Here is an 18,528-nt window from a genome sequence, read left to right as displayed (position 1 = left end):
GAGCAATTACGTGGAGGCATATAGAACCAAACAGCTCCTAACTGCCATGTTTCAGGCGGTGTGTAAAAAAAAAAAAAAAAAAGGGGGGTCAATTGGCTCATACTTTATCTCTCTCCACTTGACCACTCTCCATCTGACCCTGTGTAACTTATGTACCCTACACACCTAGCCAAGGTATCGCATCCGCCGGGCTAGATGTACGATTTGACAAATGTCACGTGATTTATCGGCCCAATACATCAAAATAGTGTTAAAAAGGCCCAAAACGCACTAGGTGTGATAATTGCCAAGCAAATATTTGTATTCATTTTGTTCAACATTTTATATAACAAATGTGAGCGATGCTGGCATTTTTAGCAGATATTTTTCTCAGAGTTGTTGGCACTCAAAGGGTTAAGCAACCTACTGCATTCCAAAGGAGGCTCTACCCGAGGGTTCCAGTGCTTTTACATCCAGGTATAGCTGACCGATGGTCTCCGATCCAGTTCTTCCCTGTCAGTCTCTTGTATGATATCTCTAGAGCTCTACCACACAGTAATAGAACACAGGGAAATCCTTGCATAATACTTTATTGTCAGTTTTCTTCATGGTACAACACACCTACAGCTTGGATACAGACGATCAATCTGCAACATAAACCGCGCCAAACAGCCCCATTTGTTGCCCTATGGACTTTGTGACTTAGCTGCGGCAAATCAAGCAGCCATTAAGATTCTAGGTATTCTAGAAGGTGCTAGATCAAGGAATATAATCTGATTGGTTGCTTAGGGAAACCTCTCCACTTCAGTAAATATACAACTGAGTATCTAGAATGCATTATTAGAATGCAGGTGAAAAAGTAGCAGAATGCAGGGTAACATATCAAAATTGAAGCAATGTACACGGGTAAAGCAGGCATGTCCAACGTTGGCCCTCCAGATGTTTTGAAACTACACATCCCAGCATGCTTTGCAACAGTTTTAGCATTCTCTAATAGCAAAACTATGGCAAAGCATGCTGGGATGTGTAGTTTCAAAACATCTGGAGGGCCAACGTTGGACATGCCTGGGGTAAAGGTTTCTCATTGAGAAAGTCAGATACAAATATTAAGTTAAATATATTGTGTTTATATCTCATCCTTAGGATCAGTTATGTGCTAATGGACAGGATTCACTTCTGTTTATCCACAATTTGACTATTATAATGGACATAGAAAACTGGACTTGGTCCTGGACCACCAACCCAGGGCACCCCTGCAAGTCCCCCAAGGCACCCAGTTTGAGAACCACTGTGTTAGAGAACAAATCCTCTAGCATAGCTGTGAAAGGGATTCATTCGGTGGGGTGGCGATAAGATGCTCTTTAGGCAGCTGCCTAGTGAGCCAAGCTGAATCAGGCCCATAGTACACTCTAAGCAAAGTAAGATGCACAGCACGGGAATCCTACCCTATGCTACAGACAGGATACGTGCATGAGGCCATCTCTGCACAGCATCGTTTTATCTGATTTATGGTAAGCAGAAAAATGACTTTGAATAAAGTTATGAGAACATGGCACACTCCTGAGCATGCTGGAAGTGGTCGGGCTACCCAACCTGCATGGGCACAGTACCATATTGTGTGTGTGTGTGTAATCTATAATATATATATATATATATATATATATATATATATATATATATATATATATATATATATATATATATATATATATTAGTGGTTCTCTAACTCGGCCCTCAGGCCCCTCACAGTTCACGTTTATCAGGTCACCCAGCAGATGCACAGGTGTATTCATTACTCACTTTAAAAGATCCACAGGTGGAGACCTCCAAAACATGCACTTTGTGGGGTCCTGAGGACCGACTTTGAGAACCTGTGATATAGAGGACACATCTAATTGAGGGGCAGATGTATCAATCCTGGTAAAGTGATAGATTAGCTAGTGACAACGCAGCAGCCAATCAGCTTGGTTAAAAAAAAAATGACCAGACTGGCTGGTGCGTTATCACCGGACATTTTGTCACTTCACCATCTGCCCCTGAATGATCAGCAGGCTTGGCATATGGCAAATGATCGATCAGGGTGTGATAAGGCACGCTAGGCAGGATTATGCATACATAGTGATGTATTTTGGCTCCATGTTCCCAAAGTAAGTACGCTCCCACTCGCTCATCAGGTCAAAGTGCAGCGGGCGGTGGCAGAAGTTGCACTCGGCGGCGGATGGTGACTGTAAGGGCATCCCGGCTTCCTTCCATGTGTGCACCAGGCTCTCTGTGATAAGTGGAAAACCAGAGTCAGCAACCATACAGGCAGTGGGGTGTTCGTAAATCCAAGCTTCTAACCCAGAAAACATGCTTATATGTCCCGAGTATACTTACACCCATATTTTATATCATTCATTTTGCTTGTGACATACAAGCAACTAAGAGAGCACCTATCAGAACTAGGGATGCTTATCCTGGGATCGGGATCCCGGGATTTAAAGCATTTTTGACCGGGATTTGAATCCCGGGATTGGAGGCATGCGCATTTGATCCCTTTCTCCCTTGTAGCACTGAACGCTGGGCCGGAAAGGAGATGGGTAACTGAGTACGGACAGACACGTCGGCGTAGGAACACTGTGGTTGCGCAGCATGACTGCTAACATCACGCTGCGCTGCCTGGCAACAAGGTTGTGTGGCTGCGCAACATGATGTGAGTGATCACATCACGCTGCGCAGCCACACACTGCCTCCCACGCCGCTGCGTCTGCCTGGACATTGAGTTACCCGCCACCTCGAGTCCCTGGCACGCTGCCGCACAGCTCCTCGAGTCCCTGGCACGCTGCCGCACAGCTCCACCGCCGCATGGTTGGAGGTAATACATTTTTGTCATTTGCCAGGAGGCGAATCCCGAATCCCGGGATTGAAAAAATGGCCCGGGATTGGCCTCCCTAGTCAGAACCAACAGTGCATTGCTATTAGCTAGACGGGAGAGGGTAGCGCTGGTGGCTGTCATTGTGTAATTGTAAATGAATTACAACTGTATGGGGGTGCTTCAATCGGTCATCCATGCGCACGCACAGAGGACCAATGTTTCCTTTGTGTACATGCGCATTTCTGAGCACAACAGAGTGTACGCCAGGCGCATGCATCCACCCACCCACCCAAGACTGGGGGGCGTGGGGCTGCGGTCCCGGGGATCCGCCCATGGGAATGCCCAGCGTTTCATGGCCGTTCCCATGAAAATGTTGGACGATCCCATGCAAATTGCCCGGTGACGCATTCCTGTCGAGTGTGCACGCAAATCTAAGTGACCCGAGAGTCACTTAGATGTGCGTGCACCTTCCATATCATTCAATGGTTGGCAACCATCAAATGATGTTGGTGTTTCCCCATAGGCTGCGAATCGATGTTTGTTAAACATCCATTTGCAGCCGTGCGGGCGGGCAGCGCCTGGGGGGACTCGCAAGGCTGTGAATGTAGCAGCCAGAATAAGGATCACTGTGTATGTGTGAGGTACGGGTGCTGGGCTGCATCTGATTGCAGTACCGTGATCATATCGCTCTCCCCCGTATGTTTAATGAGCTTGTACAGAGCATATGTATGCTGCTTGTGCTCCGCAACATGATCTAAGCCATTCTTACCCACAAAGTAGTTCATCATGGTAGGAGCATGGTGGGGGGACGGAGCCAGCCTCAGCAACTCTTCCCCACGGGGAACGGTTGGGTAATTGATGGCCTGGACGTAGATGTTGTAGTCAGAGAGGAGGGTGTCACAGATTTTGTTGTTTAGTGCAGCATTGCCAACCTGGAATAGAGGGGGTAGAATAGTAAGGATTAGTATAGGTTCGGTACTGCTCCACCTTCCAGAGATCAGAGGCGTCAGTGCCAGTTATACCCTCACCCTGCACTAGAGATTTATACCACGGCTGTGACATTTTGAAGGTAATAAACAAAAATCATCTACCATGTTGCAGAGTTAGATGTGTGTCTCCAACTAAATGACTAATCATAGATGACATTTCATGGATTTAGCCATTCAGGAACCTAAATACCTTGTATGCACAACTAAAGAAAAAGACATGTAAGGTGGATTTTATCATGATTGCTAACTTTTCCCTAACAACTGTGTGACAGCTGCTCTCTTGCTTCCTGCTATCCTCTCCCATAACAACTGCATGACAGCTGTTCGCTCTCTGGATTCCTCCTGCCCTTTCCCCTAACAACTGTGTGACAGCCGCTCGCTCTCTGGCTTCCTGATCCCCCTCCCCCTAACAACTGTGTGATAGCCGCTCGCTCTGTGGCTTCCTGCTCCCCTTCCCCCTAACAACTGTGTGACAGCCACTCGCTCTCTGGCTTCCTGATCCCCTTTCCCCTAACAACTGTGTGATAGCCGCTCGCTCTTTGGCTTCCTGATCCCCTTCCCCCTAACAACTGTGTGACAGCCGCTCGCTCTCTGGCTTCCTGATCCCCCTCCCCCTAACAACTGTGTGATAGCCGCTCGCTCTTTGGCTTCCTGATCCCCTTCCCCCTAACAACTGTGTGACAGCCGCTCTCTCTCTGGCTTCCTGATCCCCTAACAACTGTGTGACAGCCGCTCGCTCTCTGGCTTCCTGATCTCCTTTCCCCTAACAACTGTGTGACAGCCGCTCATTCTCTTGCTTCCTGCTATCCTCTCCCTTAACAACTGTGTGACAGCTGTTCGCTCTCTGGATTCCTCTTGCCCTTTCCCCTAACAACTGTGTGACAGCCGCTCGCTCTCTGGCTTCCTGATCCCCTTTCCCCTAACAACTGTGTGACAGCCGCTCGCTCTCTGGCTTCCTGATTCCCTTCCCCCTAACAACTGTGTGATAGCCGCTCGCTCTCTGGCTTCCTGATCCCCTAACAACTGTGTGACAGCCGCTCGCTCTCTGGCTTCCTGATCCTCTGACAACTGTGTGACAGCCACTCGCTCTTTGGCTTCCTGCTCCCCTTCCCCCTAACAACTGTGTGACAGCCGCTCGCTCTCTGGATTCCTGATCCCCTTTCCCCTAACAACAGTGTGACATCCGCTCGCTCTGTGGCTTCCTGATCCCCTTTCCCCTATCAACTGTGTCACATCCGATCGTTCTGTGGCTTCCTGATCCCCTTTCCCCTAACAACTGTGTGACAGCCGCTCGCTCTGTGGATTCCTGATCCCCTTCCCCCTAACAACTGTGTGACAGCCGATCACTCTCTGGATTCCTGATCCCCTTTCCCCTAACAACTCTGTGACATCCGCTTGCTCTGTGGCTTCCTGATCCCCTTTCCCCTAACAACTGTGTGACAGCCGCTCGCTCTCTGGCTTCCTGATCCCCTAACAACTGTGTGACAGCCGCTCGCTCTCTGGCTTCCTGATCCCCTTTCCCCTGACAACTGTGTGACAGGCACCTTGATAAAGCCACGGCAAAATGCGTTGGTTATTATGAGAGAGCACCTTTTTCAGTCCTGCCACTGCCCCCACACTCCCAGTAACCTGTCCTGCCTTTACAACTTGTTTTCCCTGTTGGGATTTGCCATACATTCCAGTCATAATGCATTTTGGCAATGGCTGCCACATAAATGGTGTACGTAGTAGTAACTCCCAAAAGTATATTCTCCGTATAGGAGAAGCTTATTTGCATATTCTCACTAGGGAGTATATTTAAACTCAAACTCAGTTCCCTGATTGGAGGATTTGAAATCTGTTGAGTTTATCTCATTGGAGACCGTGGCCAATGAAATGCATTGTACACACAAAGCGGACAGCCTGTAACTTGTTTATGACAAAGAACTGTTGGTGGGAGCTACTGGTCCAACAATATAAAACTTCCCCCGGAAACTCAGCTGTTACATTAATATTTTTGTCTTGGTTGCGTGAGAGGCGCCTGCTCACCCGTATGGGGATGATGTGGCTGGGGCAGTTGATGACAGGCAGCCCAGCATCCATTAAGAGTTGCCGCATGTGCTTGACGTTGCGCTGATGGGCGCGGCGGAGAGCCTGCCCCTCCTCGCTTTTCAGGACACGCACGGATTCCAAAGCTCCAGCCAGCAGCATCGGAGGAAGGGAGGTGGTGAAAATGAACCCAGCCGCGTAAGAACGCACAGTGTCAATGAGCGAGGCAGTGCTAGCCACGTAGCCGCCGACGCAGCCGAATGCCTTCCCTGCAGAGAGACATCATGCTATTAATGATACAATTAAAAGCAAAAATTGCTCCGAAATGTCTTCAGAACTCGTTTGCCAATTATTATTATTATTATAATTTTATTTATAAGGCGCCACAAGTGTTTCGCAGCGCCGTACAAAGGAACAATACAGGGAGACAAAACTTGGCATAACATTGAATAAATAACAAAAATACAGTACAAATAAAGAGCACCACAGTACAATACACATTACAGCTTAAATAATTTTAGATTATGACACCTGCAGTAATACAAGGGTTTCAACTCCTATCCTTGAGAATCCCGAACAGGTCATGTGTTTTAGATATCCTTAATCAGGTAAAGGTGAGTTGATATATTTGCCTGGGTTGATAATTATTTCACATACAGACATCCTAAAAACTTGTCCTGCAGGAGGTACTTGAGGACCGGAGTTGAAAACCCACCTATGATTATGATATGAGAATGCTTTCCATTAGACCACAGGTTCTCAGCACCCCACAGGGCTATTTCACACTCTCCGGCTCCTGCTGGGCAGCGAAACCCTGCACGACGAAAAGCCGTGCCGCACACCGTCGTTAATAATGGACACAATTGTGTCCATTCACACGGGACGGCCCGGCCGCCTGGTTGCAGCCGGATCCCACTACTGGAAGGGACGGCTGCCAGGCTGTGGCCAACCCCACCATTCTAAACTCCTGAGTGCAGCACAGCTTCTTGGCCGTGCGGGGTATCGCCGCCCGGCAGGAGCCGGAGCGTGTGAAATAGCCCATACAGTGCATGGTTTGCAGGTCTCCTCACAGAATCACAATTTAAACAATTCGCTCCACCTGTGGATCTTTTAAAATATGTCAATGAGTAATGACTGCACCTGTACATCTGCCGGTTGACCTAAAAAACATGAACTGTGTGGGGGTCCTGACGACAATGTTTGAGAACCCCTGTATTAGACGAGGAACTATATTTTAATTGTTTTTCCATTAGCCATTCCCTTGCTCAGTGATTTCCTTGTGAGCTGGAGACCGTGTGCACTGCTGATGTGGGGACCCTGTGCTATCTCATGAAGACCCGCCCAGCCTGTACTGTGGTGTCAGATAAGGCGTCTGTACTTACCTGCCACACCCAGGAGCTTCGGTACAAGGCAGCCAATCTGCTGCAGTGGAACCGCTTATGACTGTGGTTATTATACACTTCATACAGGGACTGCGGGACTGTTGCTGTTTCACAGAATACGTAGCATTCTACACACCTAATTTAGGGTGCTACTGCATTATAGCAGCCCACTATGCATTTGGAGTGGTGTCTTAGAAGCACAGGTATAATGTATAGACTGCTGGAACATGGAGGTGTCAGTCATTACCAACCCCAATATCTGTTACAGAACTTGCGTCTTGCAGCTAATGTATTAAAAGATGTGGGCTAACTAAAATAAGGCTCCTGTCATAGGTGCATGCTTAATGTCACATTAATACCCCCCAGACTTTCCAAGCATGACGGGCGGCAAGTGTAAGATATCTGCAACTCTATATACAATACAGTAGCCACCCAAGCTCTTTCCCCGCCAACAGAATCCTTATGTATACCGTGTTCCTGCCACACTTCTTGCACCGCAGGGACACCTTTATCTTCCACTTTATATGATTATATTGGAAACCCTACCACATAGAGTAATCTGTACATATTGTAACAAGCAGTGCTGTAGTGTGGGCGAGCACTGCACCGCACTGAGTACAGAAGCTCTGTGGGCCCATCGTTGCCCACTCCATTGCCCTCAATTCTGGCTTGTAGGATGGATGGAATGGCACCCTGCAGCCAGTAGAGTGGCAGTCGTGCCCCTACAGCGGCCCGGATTCTGGAGATCACTGTCGTTTGCAGCAGTAGTGCCCCTACAGCGACCCGGTCTACGGAGACCGCTGTAGTTTCCAGCAATAGTGCCCATACAGCGGCCCGGATTCCAGAGAACACTGTAGTTTCCAGCAATAGTGCCCATACAGCGGCCCGGATTCCAGAGACCGCTGTAGTTTCCGGGTGTTGTCGAACCCAGCCCCCTTTATTCATCCTGCAAGCCAGAAGTGACATCACATGCAAAGGAGGTGGGGTCAGCACAGGGCGCTGGAATGAATAGACACAGCACGGGATGCAAGTCTTATATATGTTCAAGAATCTTTACCTCTAACAAGTGCTCTTACATGTAACGTAACTCTAATTTGAGGCCATAGCTTCTTTACAAACAGGCCAAACCTTTTATCCAAAGTAAGGCTCATCCATAGCTGACATCAGGTCATTGTGTTTTTCACTCACCCAGTGTTCCTGAGATAATGTCCATCTTTTCCATGACCCCATCTCTCTCTCCTATTCCTGCACCTCGGACCCCATACAGCCCAACAGCATGAACCTCATCCACAAATGTCAGGGCTCCATATTTGTGTGCAATGTCACACATCTCCTCCAGGGGGCAGATGGCTCCTGAAATGATGAATCATATATAGTTGGTATAAAGGCCCTCACTCACTGGTGCGATATGGCCAGTTTTCATGCGATTGCGACGGATCTCATGAAAACTGGCACATCGCAGGTGGTTTTGGTGCGATTGCGATGCGCGCTCCTGTGCACCTTGCATCTCAATCGCAGCTCTCACTGGCTGCCACAGAGATTTGTCACAGCCCGTTCAGCCCTAATAGGATTGCATGAGCCACATTGCATACAAAAGGACTGCATAGTGTATGCATCATACAGTATGCGATCCTGTCCCACATAAAGGTTCCGCCCACATTGCAAACAACCAATTGCTGAGCTACATCTCACCAGCGTATGGACACCTTAGCAAGCACAGCAATATAAATGTAGGAGTATATAATAGAGACCTCGCTTTATTTACTTGTCACTTTCCAGCAACGTTTTCATGTAGCATGCAAACAACACAATGACAGTCGCTGTCTGTTGCTGGCGAGAACATTATTCTACCTCCCGGGATGTTAATAAAAGAAGCCAGGGATAGAAAAATGAAAGTGTCCAAACCACATGACCTGGAAGCTGCTCAGACACTTTGTAATCCCCAGCAGCTGTTATAATGGGAGGGGCGATCTTACAGAGAAACCCTCCACACAGTTCTGTGAGCCAGGATGCCATCTGCGGGGTCTCTGATATTGGGTATGGGTCAAAGGATCGACTGTATGAAAGTTGACATACATTAGATCGACCACTAAAGGTTGACACATAAAATAGGTTGACGTGGGAAGGTTGCCCTGAGTTTTTCCATTATTTTTTTTTTTCAAGCTGGCCATGCTTCGGGCACGGTGCCTCGCTGCATTTGGCACATCTAGTGGATAGTAGGGTATAAAATAACACCCGTCAGCATAAGCCTAATGTATGTCGTCCTTCAGAGTGTCGACCTAGCGACCATATACCCTTCGCACCCAAATCGCACATTACCATTACTAAAAATCGCATGCAAATGCCGACCCTGTGTAAAGGCAGTGCAGTAGGTATATAGCCGGATGCAGTAGGTATATAGCCGGATGCAGTAGGTATATAGCCGGATGCAGTAGGTATATAGCCGGTTGCAGTAGGTATATAGCCGGATGCAGTAGGTATATAGCCGGATGCAGTAGGTATATAGCCGGTTGCAGTAGGTATATAGCCGGATGCAGCAGGTATATAGCCGGTTGCAGCAGGTATATAGCCGGTTGCAGCAGGTATATAGCCGGATGCAGTAGGTATATAGCCGGATGCAGTAGGTATATAGCCGGATGCAGTAGGTATATAGCCGGATGCAGTAGGTATATAGCCGGATGCAGTAGGTATATTGCCGGATGCAGTAGGTATATAGCCGGATGCAGTAGGTATATAGCCGGATGCAGTAGGTATATTGCCGGATGCAGTAGGTATATAGCCGGATGCAGTAGGTATATAGCCGGTTGCAGTAGGTATATAGCCGGATGCAGTAGGTATATAGCCGGTTGCAGTAGGTATATAGCCGGATGCAGTAGGTATATAGCCGGATGCAGTAGGTATATAGCCGGATGCAGTAGGTATATAGCCGGATGCAGTAGGTATATAGCCGGTTGCAGTAGGTATATAGCCGGATGCAGTAGGTATATAGCCGGATGCAGTAGGTATATAGCCGGATGCAGTAGGTATATAGCCGGATGCAGTAGGTATATAGCCGGATGCAGTAGGTATATAGCCGGATGCAGTAGGTATATAGCCGGTTGCAGTAGGTATATAGCCGGATGCAGTAGGTATATAGCCGGATGCAGTAGGTATATAGCCGGTTGCAGTAGGTATATAGCCGGATGCAGTAGGTATATAGCCGGATGCAGTAGAGGTATATAGCCGGATGCAGTAGGTATATAGCCGGATGCAGTAGGTATATAGCCGGATGCAGTAGAGGTATATAGCCGGATGCAGTAGGTATATAGCCGGATGCAGTAGGTATATAGCCGGATGCAGTAGGTATATAGCCGGATGCAGTAGGTATATAGCCAGTTGCAGTAGGTATATAGCCGGATGCAGTAGGTATATAGCCGGATGCAGTAGGTAAAATAGCCGAAAGCAGTAGGTATATAGCCGGATGCAGTAGGTATATAGCCGGATGCAGTAGGTATATAGCCGGTTGCAGTAGGTATATAGCCGGATGCAGTAGGTATATAGCCGGATGCAGTAGGTATATAGCCGGATGCAGTAGGTATATAGCCGGTTGCAGTAGGTATATAGCCGGATGCAGTAGGTATATAGCCGGTTGCAGTAGGTATATAGCCGGATGCAGTAGGTATATAGCCGGATGCAGTAGGTATATAGCCGGATGCAGTAGGTATATAGCCGGTTGCAGTAGGTATATAGCCGGATGCAGTAGGTATATAGCCGGATGCAGTAGGTATATAGCCGGATGCAGTAGGTATATAGCCGGTTGCAGTAGGTATATAGCCGGTTGCAGTAGGTATATAGCCGGATGCAGTAGGTATATAGCCGGATGCAGTAGGTATATAGCCGGTTGCAGTAGGTATATAGCCGGATGCAGTAGGTATATAGCCGGTTGCAGTAGGTATATAGCCGGTTGCAGTAGGTATATAGCCGGATGCAGTAGGTATATAGCCGGATGCAGTAGGTATATAGCCGGATGCAGTAGGTATATAGCCGGTTGCAGTAGGTATATAGCCGGTTGCAGTAGGTATATAGCCGGATGCAGTAGGTATATAGCCGGATGCAGTAGGTATATAGCCGGATGCAGTAGGTATATAGCCGGATGCAGTAGGTATATAGCCGGATGCAGTAGGTATATAGCCGGATGCAGTAGGTATATAGCCGGATGCAGTAGGTATATAGCCGGTTGCAGTAGGTATATAGCCGGTTGCAGTAGGTATATAGCCGGATGCAGTAGGTATATAGCCGGATGCAGTAGGTATATAGCCGGTTGCAGTAGGTATATAGCCGGATGCAGTAGGTATATAGCCGGATGCAGTAGGTATATAGCCGGATGCAGTAGGTATATAGCCGGATGCAGTAGGTATATAGCCGGTTGCAGTAGGTATATAGCCGGTTGCAGTAGGTATATAGCCGGTTGCAGTAGGTATATAGCCGGATGCAGTAGGTATATAGCCGGATGCAGTAGGTATATAGCCGGTTGCAGTAGGTATATAGCCGGATGCAGTAGGTATATAGCCGGATGCAGTAGGTATATAGCCGGTTGCAGTAGGTATATAGCCGGATGCAGTAGGTATATAGCCGGATGCAGTAGGTATATAGCCGGTTGCAGTAGGTATATAGCCGGATGCAGTAGGTATATAGCCGGTTGCAGTAGGTATATAGCCGGATGCAGTAGGTATATAGCCGGATGCAGTAGGTATAAAGCCGGATGCAGTAGGTATATAGCCGGATGCAGTAGGTATATAGCCGGTTGCAGTAGGTATATAGCCGGATGCAGTAGGTATATAGCCGGTTGCAGTAGGTATATAGCCGGATGCAGTAGGTATATAGCCGGATGCAGTAGGTATATAGCCGGATGCAGTAGGTATATAGCCGGTTGCAGTAGGTATATAGCCGGATGCAGTAGGTATATAGCCGGATGCAGTAGGTATATAGCCGGTTGCAGTAGGTATATAGCCGGATGCAGTAGGTATATAGCCGGATGAGTCGATCACATTTAGGACCTTATTCAGGTCCGATCTTTAGTGCATATGCGTTCGTACGGGGGCGATGCATGCGCAGACACATTTCTGTGCATGTGCAGACCTTGCGGGGTGGTGCAGCGGCCAGGAGTACTCGCCTATGGGAACACCCAGCATTTCATGGGCATTCCCATGGTAATCGCCCGGTGATGTGGGCCCCTGGGGCGGGCAGCTAACATCACCGGATGTCAGCTACCCGCCCATTTCAGTGAGAACGTACGCACATATAAAAGTGACCTGACAATCACTTTAGATATTCATGTGGTCGGCGACCATCGATAGATGAGAGGTTCCCACTGGCATGCGAATGGATGTATATGTAAATCATCCATTTGGATGCCATGCGAACGTATGCGCCGTGCGACTGGTGGCCTGGTGTAAGACCATTTGCAGGGCGGGTTCTGGTTGACTCGCAAGGATGCAAACTTCGCATCTGAACGTATCAACCAGAATAATCCCCTTTGAATACTTTGGGGTTGGAACTTGGGGAGCTGACAGTATACAGGTGGGTGATGTGTCTGTCTCCCCCAAGGAACCGTGAACGTCAAACAATCAAATATCCTAATTCCACCATCTTGGACTAAATACTCACCATCCATAGAGTGGACGGTCTCAAATGCAACAATCTTGGGTGTCTTAGGGTCTGATCTACGCAGCAGTTCTTCAAGATGATCTGGGTCGTTATGGCGGAAGACGTATTTTGGGACTCCGCTGTTTCGGATGCCCTGGATCATAGAAGCGTGATTTCCTGCATCGGAGTAAATCTCGCAGCCTGGAAATAATGAAATGTCATCATGTGTGTGTGTTTCTGTAATACCAGTGATTTTCAGCACATTGGGCTATCTATATAGGCATGCGCAATACCCAGATTTTAGGGGCTTTCGCTCGGCAGCCCGTAGAGAGGTGTTTCCGGAGAGAGGGAACACCTCCCAATAGGACTGCATTGGGTGACTGGCAGTTCGGACTTCCAATAGGATGTCACAGTGAAGCCAGTGCAGTCTGACAGACTGCATCTGGCTACACTACAGTGACAGATTTTACCTTTGGGCTGCAGCCCTGGTAAAAACCGCCACAGGTGACAACTGATTGGGTATGGGTCATTGGGGTGACCCAATTTAGGTTGACACAAGCATTAGGTCGTCGACAATGGGAACAGTCAAAATGTCGACATGAGTTTTTCACAATTTTTTTGTCCCGAATGTCAACATAGTCTAAGGGGTATATTCAATGCTCTTTGGCAAGCAGTATCGATAGCTCGCTGGTCAGTATTCAAATGACCCCCCTGCACTCGCAGTTTCCACCTCACTGGGTTTTTACAGTGAAGTGGAAACGGCGAGTGTGGCCGTCAAAACGGTAGGGCTGTTGGGTATATGCAGGGGGCTCGCTGCATTAGCGGCGAACCTCTCCATTCCGGGGACGGCATGGAGTCCCCTGGAATGTGGCCGTCATTGGAGGTAAACGGCAGGGATGGCTTGTTTTTGGTGATCCTCACCAAAAAAACCAAGCCACCCTCACCGGAGACACACTCTCGCCGGTGGCATTGAATACCGCCCTAATTCTACCGCGTCCCCTCACCATGCTTTGGGCACTATTTTATTCTCCCACCACGCCGTAGTGGATGGTAGGGCATGAAATACCACCTGTCGGCACAATTTATTTTTTTAAACTCATGTTGACTGTCAACCTTCCCATTGTCCACCTAATGCTTGTGTCGACCTTAGCCATTTCAACCTATTTCAGGTGTCGACCTAAGGCCTGTCAACCTAATGACCGTATCCCAACTGATTTATGCTAGTAACTTGGAGAGCGGTAAACTGGCAAGAGATAACATGCCAACCAATTGGCTTTTTGATTTTTCAGCCTGTAAAATGACAGTTAGAAGCTGATTGTCCTGATTGATAATGAAGTACATTATCTCTCCACTTTATCTAGTTCTGATGCATCTCCCCTATGTTTTGCTTCAACATTTTATCAGCTTTGACCTCTTTAAACGGTGGAAAAAAAGGCTGCAGACTGCGTTTCTTTTTGCACCTACCTGGGAGCATTCTTGCCAGTGTAAACAAAGTGGAGTCATTTGCGACAAAACAGGAGGAGAAGAGCAAGGCCGCGTCCTTATGATGCAGATCTGCCAATTCACACTCCAGGTCCACGTGGTACTGGCTGGTGCCTGATATATTCCTTGTTCCTCCTGCCCCAGCTCCAAGCCCGTGAAGAGTCTTCCTGATGACAGAAACACTAATGAATTCTGGGAAGAGGAGCAGAGACCCAGTTCCGGGCCTACTTGTCTCCTCTACTATGGCAGCAATAGCCAGTAGATTTAATTACATGGGTAACGTAAACTAATAAGCAAACGGTTATGGCTGAAAGTGTGTACATTTTTTTAATAGGCTTCCATCCACAGAGAAGACAGCTATTTTTGAGGTGGTATCAGTATTCAGAATATATCAACGCCCTAGGTATTCTATGACTATTATTCATGAGGCCTGACTAGTATTTATGAGGGACTAGTTCTTACTAAATTCAAAGTCAACATTACCATTGGATATCTGTCTCCATTGTGCATAGATAAAAGTTCAGTATACATTGCCAAGAAACCACATATTGTGTTGATCCACATATTTTGTTTTTGTTAATTAGCTAAAGAAGCGGATCCTGGTTAGGAAGAAAGTTGGCCTTGACAGACCAAGGGGCAATTAAGTTATCACTGAATGTAAAACCTTCAGACATCATACAATAAAATGTTAAAACGGCATGATAACGTCTCAATGTTCCTACTCACGAAATGGCTTTCAGCACCCTGGGGTGCTGGCTCATGCCCAGGTAATCATTGCTGCACCAAACGGACACTTCCTTCTTATTGCCCTGGAGGTCAGAGAAATCGTCAGCGAACGGGTGGGCCTCAGCTTTGCGGTTCACAGTCTTGAACAGCCGGTACGTGTGGTCCTGTTTCTTCTCCTCAATCCTCCGGCTGAAGAACTCATCGTAACCAAAGGCAGCTCCACCTGATGAGAATATGTGCAGTGTCAGTCACAGAAGACGCAGACTACTGGGTGCTCACACCAATAGATCATATGAATGGCTCCTTAGGATTTAGTAGATAGTACCTGTCATGTTTTCCTTAATCAGATGAGTTGGAATGAGAGGAGCCCCAGTTCCAAGGTTCACTTTTTTAGGCGAAGAACCAAAGAACTTCTTCTTCAGGCTTGTCTGGACATCAAACAAGAGAGAGCTGAGGACATCTGGAAAATAGATAAATGTGATATGATCGGCCAAGGGCAGAGGTGTCACTAGTCACTAGATCAGGCACTAGTCTTTTGTTCATCCCAAAATATAGGGAATACTCCAACCCTGTCGACCTTAGCAATGTCAACATATTTCATGTGTCGGCCTAAGCCATTTTTACCCTCTGTGGTCAACCCAATAAGTTTTAACCCAATGACCCGTAATCTTTGCACCAAGGTGGTCCAAGTGCGTACTGGTAACGATCATAACTGTGACCCAAGCCTACGGTCTTATAGCAGAGGTGCGTACCACTCTGCATACATGTGTAAATGTGCACTTTGTTCCATTTACTAGATTCCGGAGCAATTGCGCTCAACATTTGCTCTCCATCTGGGCCTCATTGTCCTGGGTGAGTTACTCAGTTCACATTTACAAAGGGCGTACCTGTTTTGAAGGTACACTCAGTACAAAGGACGTACCTGTTTTGAATTCTTTTAGATCCTCCTGCATCTCAGACCCAGCTTTCTGGATTATACCGCTATCCTCCTTCTCCATCTCCTGCTCGATAAAAGGGCACTTGGCGGTGGCAGTAGCGGCCTGTGGTGCTGCCTGGGCCAGGGTGCGCCTGTTGGAGGCTCCAGAAGAGACTGAAACATTAATAGTTGCAGTATATTATCTATGGTGGAAATAATCAGTGCACCCTTATAGTTATGTCCTATCTGTTAGCAGCCTCTGCAGTACATGAGACATCCACTTTCATATTGATAGGACTTACCTCCAGTGGGTGAGGTGGTGTCCTTCACCCTCTGCTGGATACCTGCAGAAGTAGCCACAGAGCGAGCCACCAGGACCGGGCAGCGCTCAGCACTGCGCAGGATCATAGGGCGGGCTGCCCGTAGGAACACAGAGGGGTCCCGGGTATAGAAGGGACAGAGTTTGATGAAAGAAGCCATGTTCACAGGTTAGGGTATCTGCAAGGAAACATTGTAAGACTATAAGGCACTTATTCTAGTTCACTCGCAGAGGAAAATTCCTTCTCAAATGGGCAGAACCATGTGCACTGCAGGTGGGGCAGTTGTAACGTGCAGAGAGAATTCGATTTGGGTGATTTATTTTGTTTCCGTGCAGGGTAAATACTGGTTGCTTTATTTTTACACTGCAATATAGATCTCACTTTGAAACCCCATCCAAATCTTATTCTCTCTGCACAAGTTACACCTGCAATGCACATGGTTTTGTCCATTTGAGAAGGAATTTGCCTTTGCGAGTGATCCAGAATAAGTCCCTAGATGCAGGCAAATAAAATAGTAGTATTTAAAAAAAAATTAAAAGAATAATCTGCATTTGTCTGTATTTTCTCTTTCTCTCTGTGTTTTGCCAAGTCTATAGCAGCTCTGGTGATTGCAAACCATTAGTGTAATCTCCTTGTGTAACAGAATCACTATTACTTGTGTAATCGTTCTGAAATGACTCCCATTGAGAAAACACAAGCAGTTGTTGCGGAAATTCCTCTTTCCACATTGCAGATTGAGGTTGCACATCGCGGCTATCAGAAGGACAAAGGAGGAACAGTGACAAGCAGAACAAATTGAATATATAACTTTCCTTTTATATAGAGGTGCGTATTATATCCCAGTCTCCTTGCACCAGTCTGATTGGATTACATTATCAAGGCCCAGCTTCCTGCCTTACTACGCTGGTAATCTTGCCATTGTGCAGTAGACAGGGTGGACCTATGAGGAATGTAACTTGGTACCCTCTGGACTGGAGGTGGCACACCTGTGCCTCTACAGCTCTTCCCAACATGACAGAATGCCTGATGATGTAAAGTATTGGCTGCAAGAGTAGTTGCAGATATAATTGGGCTCAGCTGTCCGGGCCTATCTCAGAGACAGGCGAGCTGGGATATTCAGTGTGTCCATAAGAGATAAAGTCACAGAGGGTGTTATCTACGGCATTAGCAGGTCACACCCAGTTGTTCCTAGCCCAGATCACAGGCTGCAGATGCAGCTTCACCCAACGCAAAAGAACATATGGGCAAATTATTATTATTATGGTCTGACTGCATACGTAGATTATACAAAATTAAATCCATTCCTCACACTTGCCGACACCCCGGTATCTTCTGGGGTTCCCATAGGCCTGAACCAAGTATAGATCATTCAACTGTAACCATTATTGGGTGTGGATTATTAGACAGACATGGTTTAGTTACTACGATGGGAGTTCTATTAATCTTTTGAGTGGTGTGCCCGGAAATTTTACAGGCTCAGCTGCGCGGCCGCAGCGGGCTGTCCCGGAAAATTTCCGGGCATACTACCAATATGCAGGTATGCGCCACCCCCCCCCCCCCCACCCTAGTCGTTGCTCCCCCCTTCCCCTCCCCCCCACTCCGGTGATCATACACCAGAGCTCCCCTGACGCTGCCACCGCCACCATTCGCTGCATTAAACACGCGCCGGCGGCAGGCCCTGCTCGGGAAAGTTCAGAGAGATCGAGAGTTTGGGCGCCCGAGTCCCCCCCGAGCCTCCTGCCTGGTCACTGCTGTGAACGTACAACCGCCGGGGCGCCCCGAATGGGGGGGGGGGGGGGGGGTGGACTGGACTGCCCCATCTGTGGTGGGTATTTCTCAAGGGGTTAAAGATGGGCTGTTGTTATGGGCAACCAATCAGATTCTATTTATCTTCTAAAAGGTGCTAAATAAATAACAAAATTCTGATTGGTTGCTGTGGGCAACATCCCATGTTCAATAGAATTCCCATCTTATTAAATAAACCCCACAGTGTTTAGTTGGACAGTCAGTAGTATGCAATAGGTCGACAGGGACAAAAGGTAAACAGAAACGGTCGACATTAGAAGACTTGGAGATGTGTGCGACACACTGTAGCATTCTCCAATGGTGACGCAGCTATATGTAGGGACCCCTGGATGACTGCCCCGGCCTCCCTCGTTAGTCCAGCCCTGCTAACGATGATCCCAGCCAGAACATGCATCCAGTTAGCAGGATGACGCAGGATCCT

General features: G+C 47.7%; 1 protein-coding gene across 2 annotated transcripts in view; it reads right to left on the bottom strand.

Annotated features, from left to right (window-relative positions):
* Positions 1-553: 553 nt before the first annotated feature.
* Positions 554-18,528, bottom strand: part of ALAS2 (5'-aminolevulinate synthase 2) — a 34,936-nt gene continuing 16,961 nt past the window's right edge. For both annotated transcript variants that reach the window (XM_083158777.1, XM_083158776.1), the window contains exons 2-11: positions 16,284-16,479; positions 15,988-16,155; positions 15,391-15,525; positions 15,066-15,288; positions 14,322-14,506; positions 12,879-13,058; positions 8,421-8,585; positions 5,851-6,119; positions 3,603-3,765; positions 554-2,248 (exon numbers count right to left, since the gene is read on the bottom strand). In XM_083158777.1, coding sequence (XP_083014903.1) covers positions 2,085-2,248; positions 3,603-3,765; positions 5,851-6,119; positions 8,421-8,585; positions 12,879-13,058; positions 14,322-14,506; positions 15,066-15,288; positions 15,391-15,525; positions 15,988-16,155; positions 16,284-16,461 — 1,830 coding nt within the window. In that variant the 5' untranslated portion in view covers positions 16,462-16,479 and the 3' untranslated portion in view covers positions 554-2,084. The remainder of the gene's footprint in view (positions 2,249-3,602; positions 3,766-5,850; positions 6,120-8,420; positions 8,586-12,878; positions 13,059-14,321; positions 14,507-15,065; positions 15,289-15,390; positions 15,526-15,987; positions 16,156-16,283; positions 16,480-18,528) is intronic.

This window comes from Crinia signifera, chromosome 9 (genome assembly GCF_055691185.1).
Source record: "Crinia signifera chromosome 9, ASM5569118v1, whole genome shotgun sequence".
In the NCBI taxonomy this organism is placed as follows: Eukaryota; Metazoa; Chordata; class Amphibia; order Anura; family Myobatrachidae; genus Crinia; species Crinia signifera.
The sequence above is the reverse complement of the archived record's forward strand: the minus strand, read 5'-3'. Positions and strand labels throughout refer to the sequence as shown.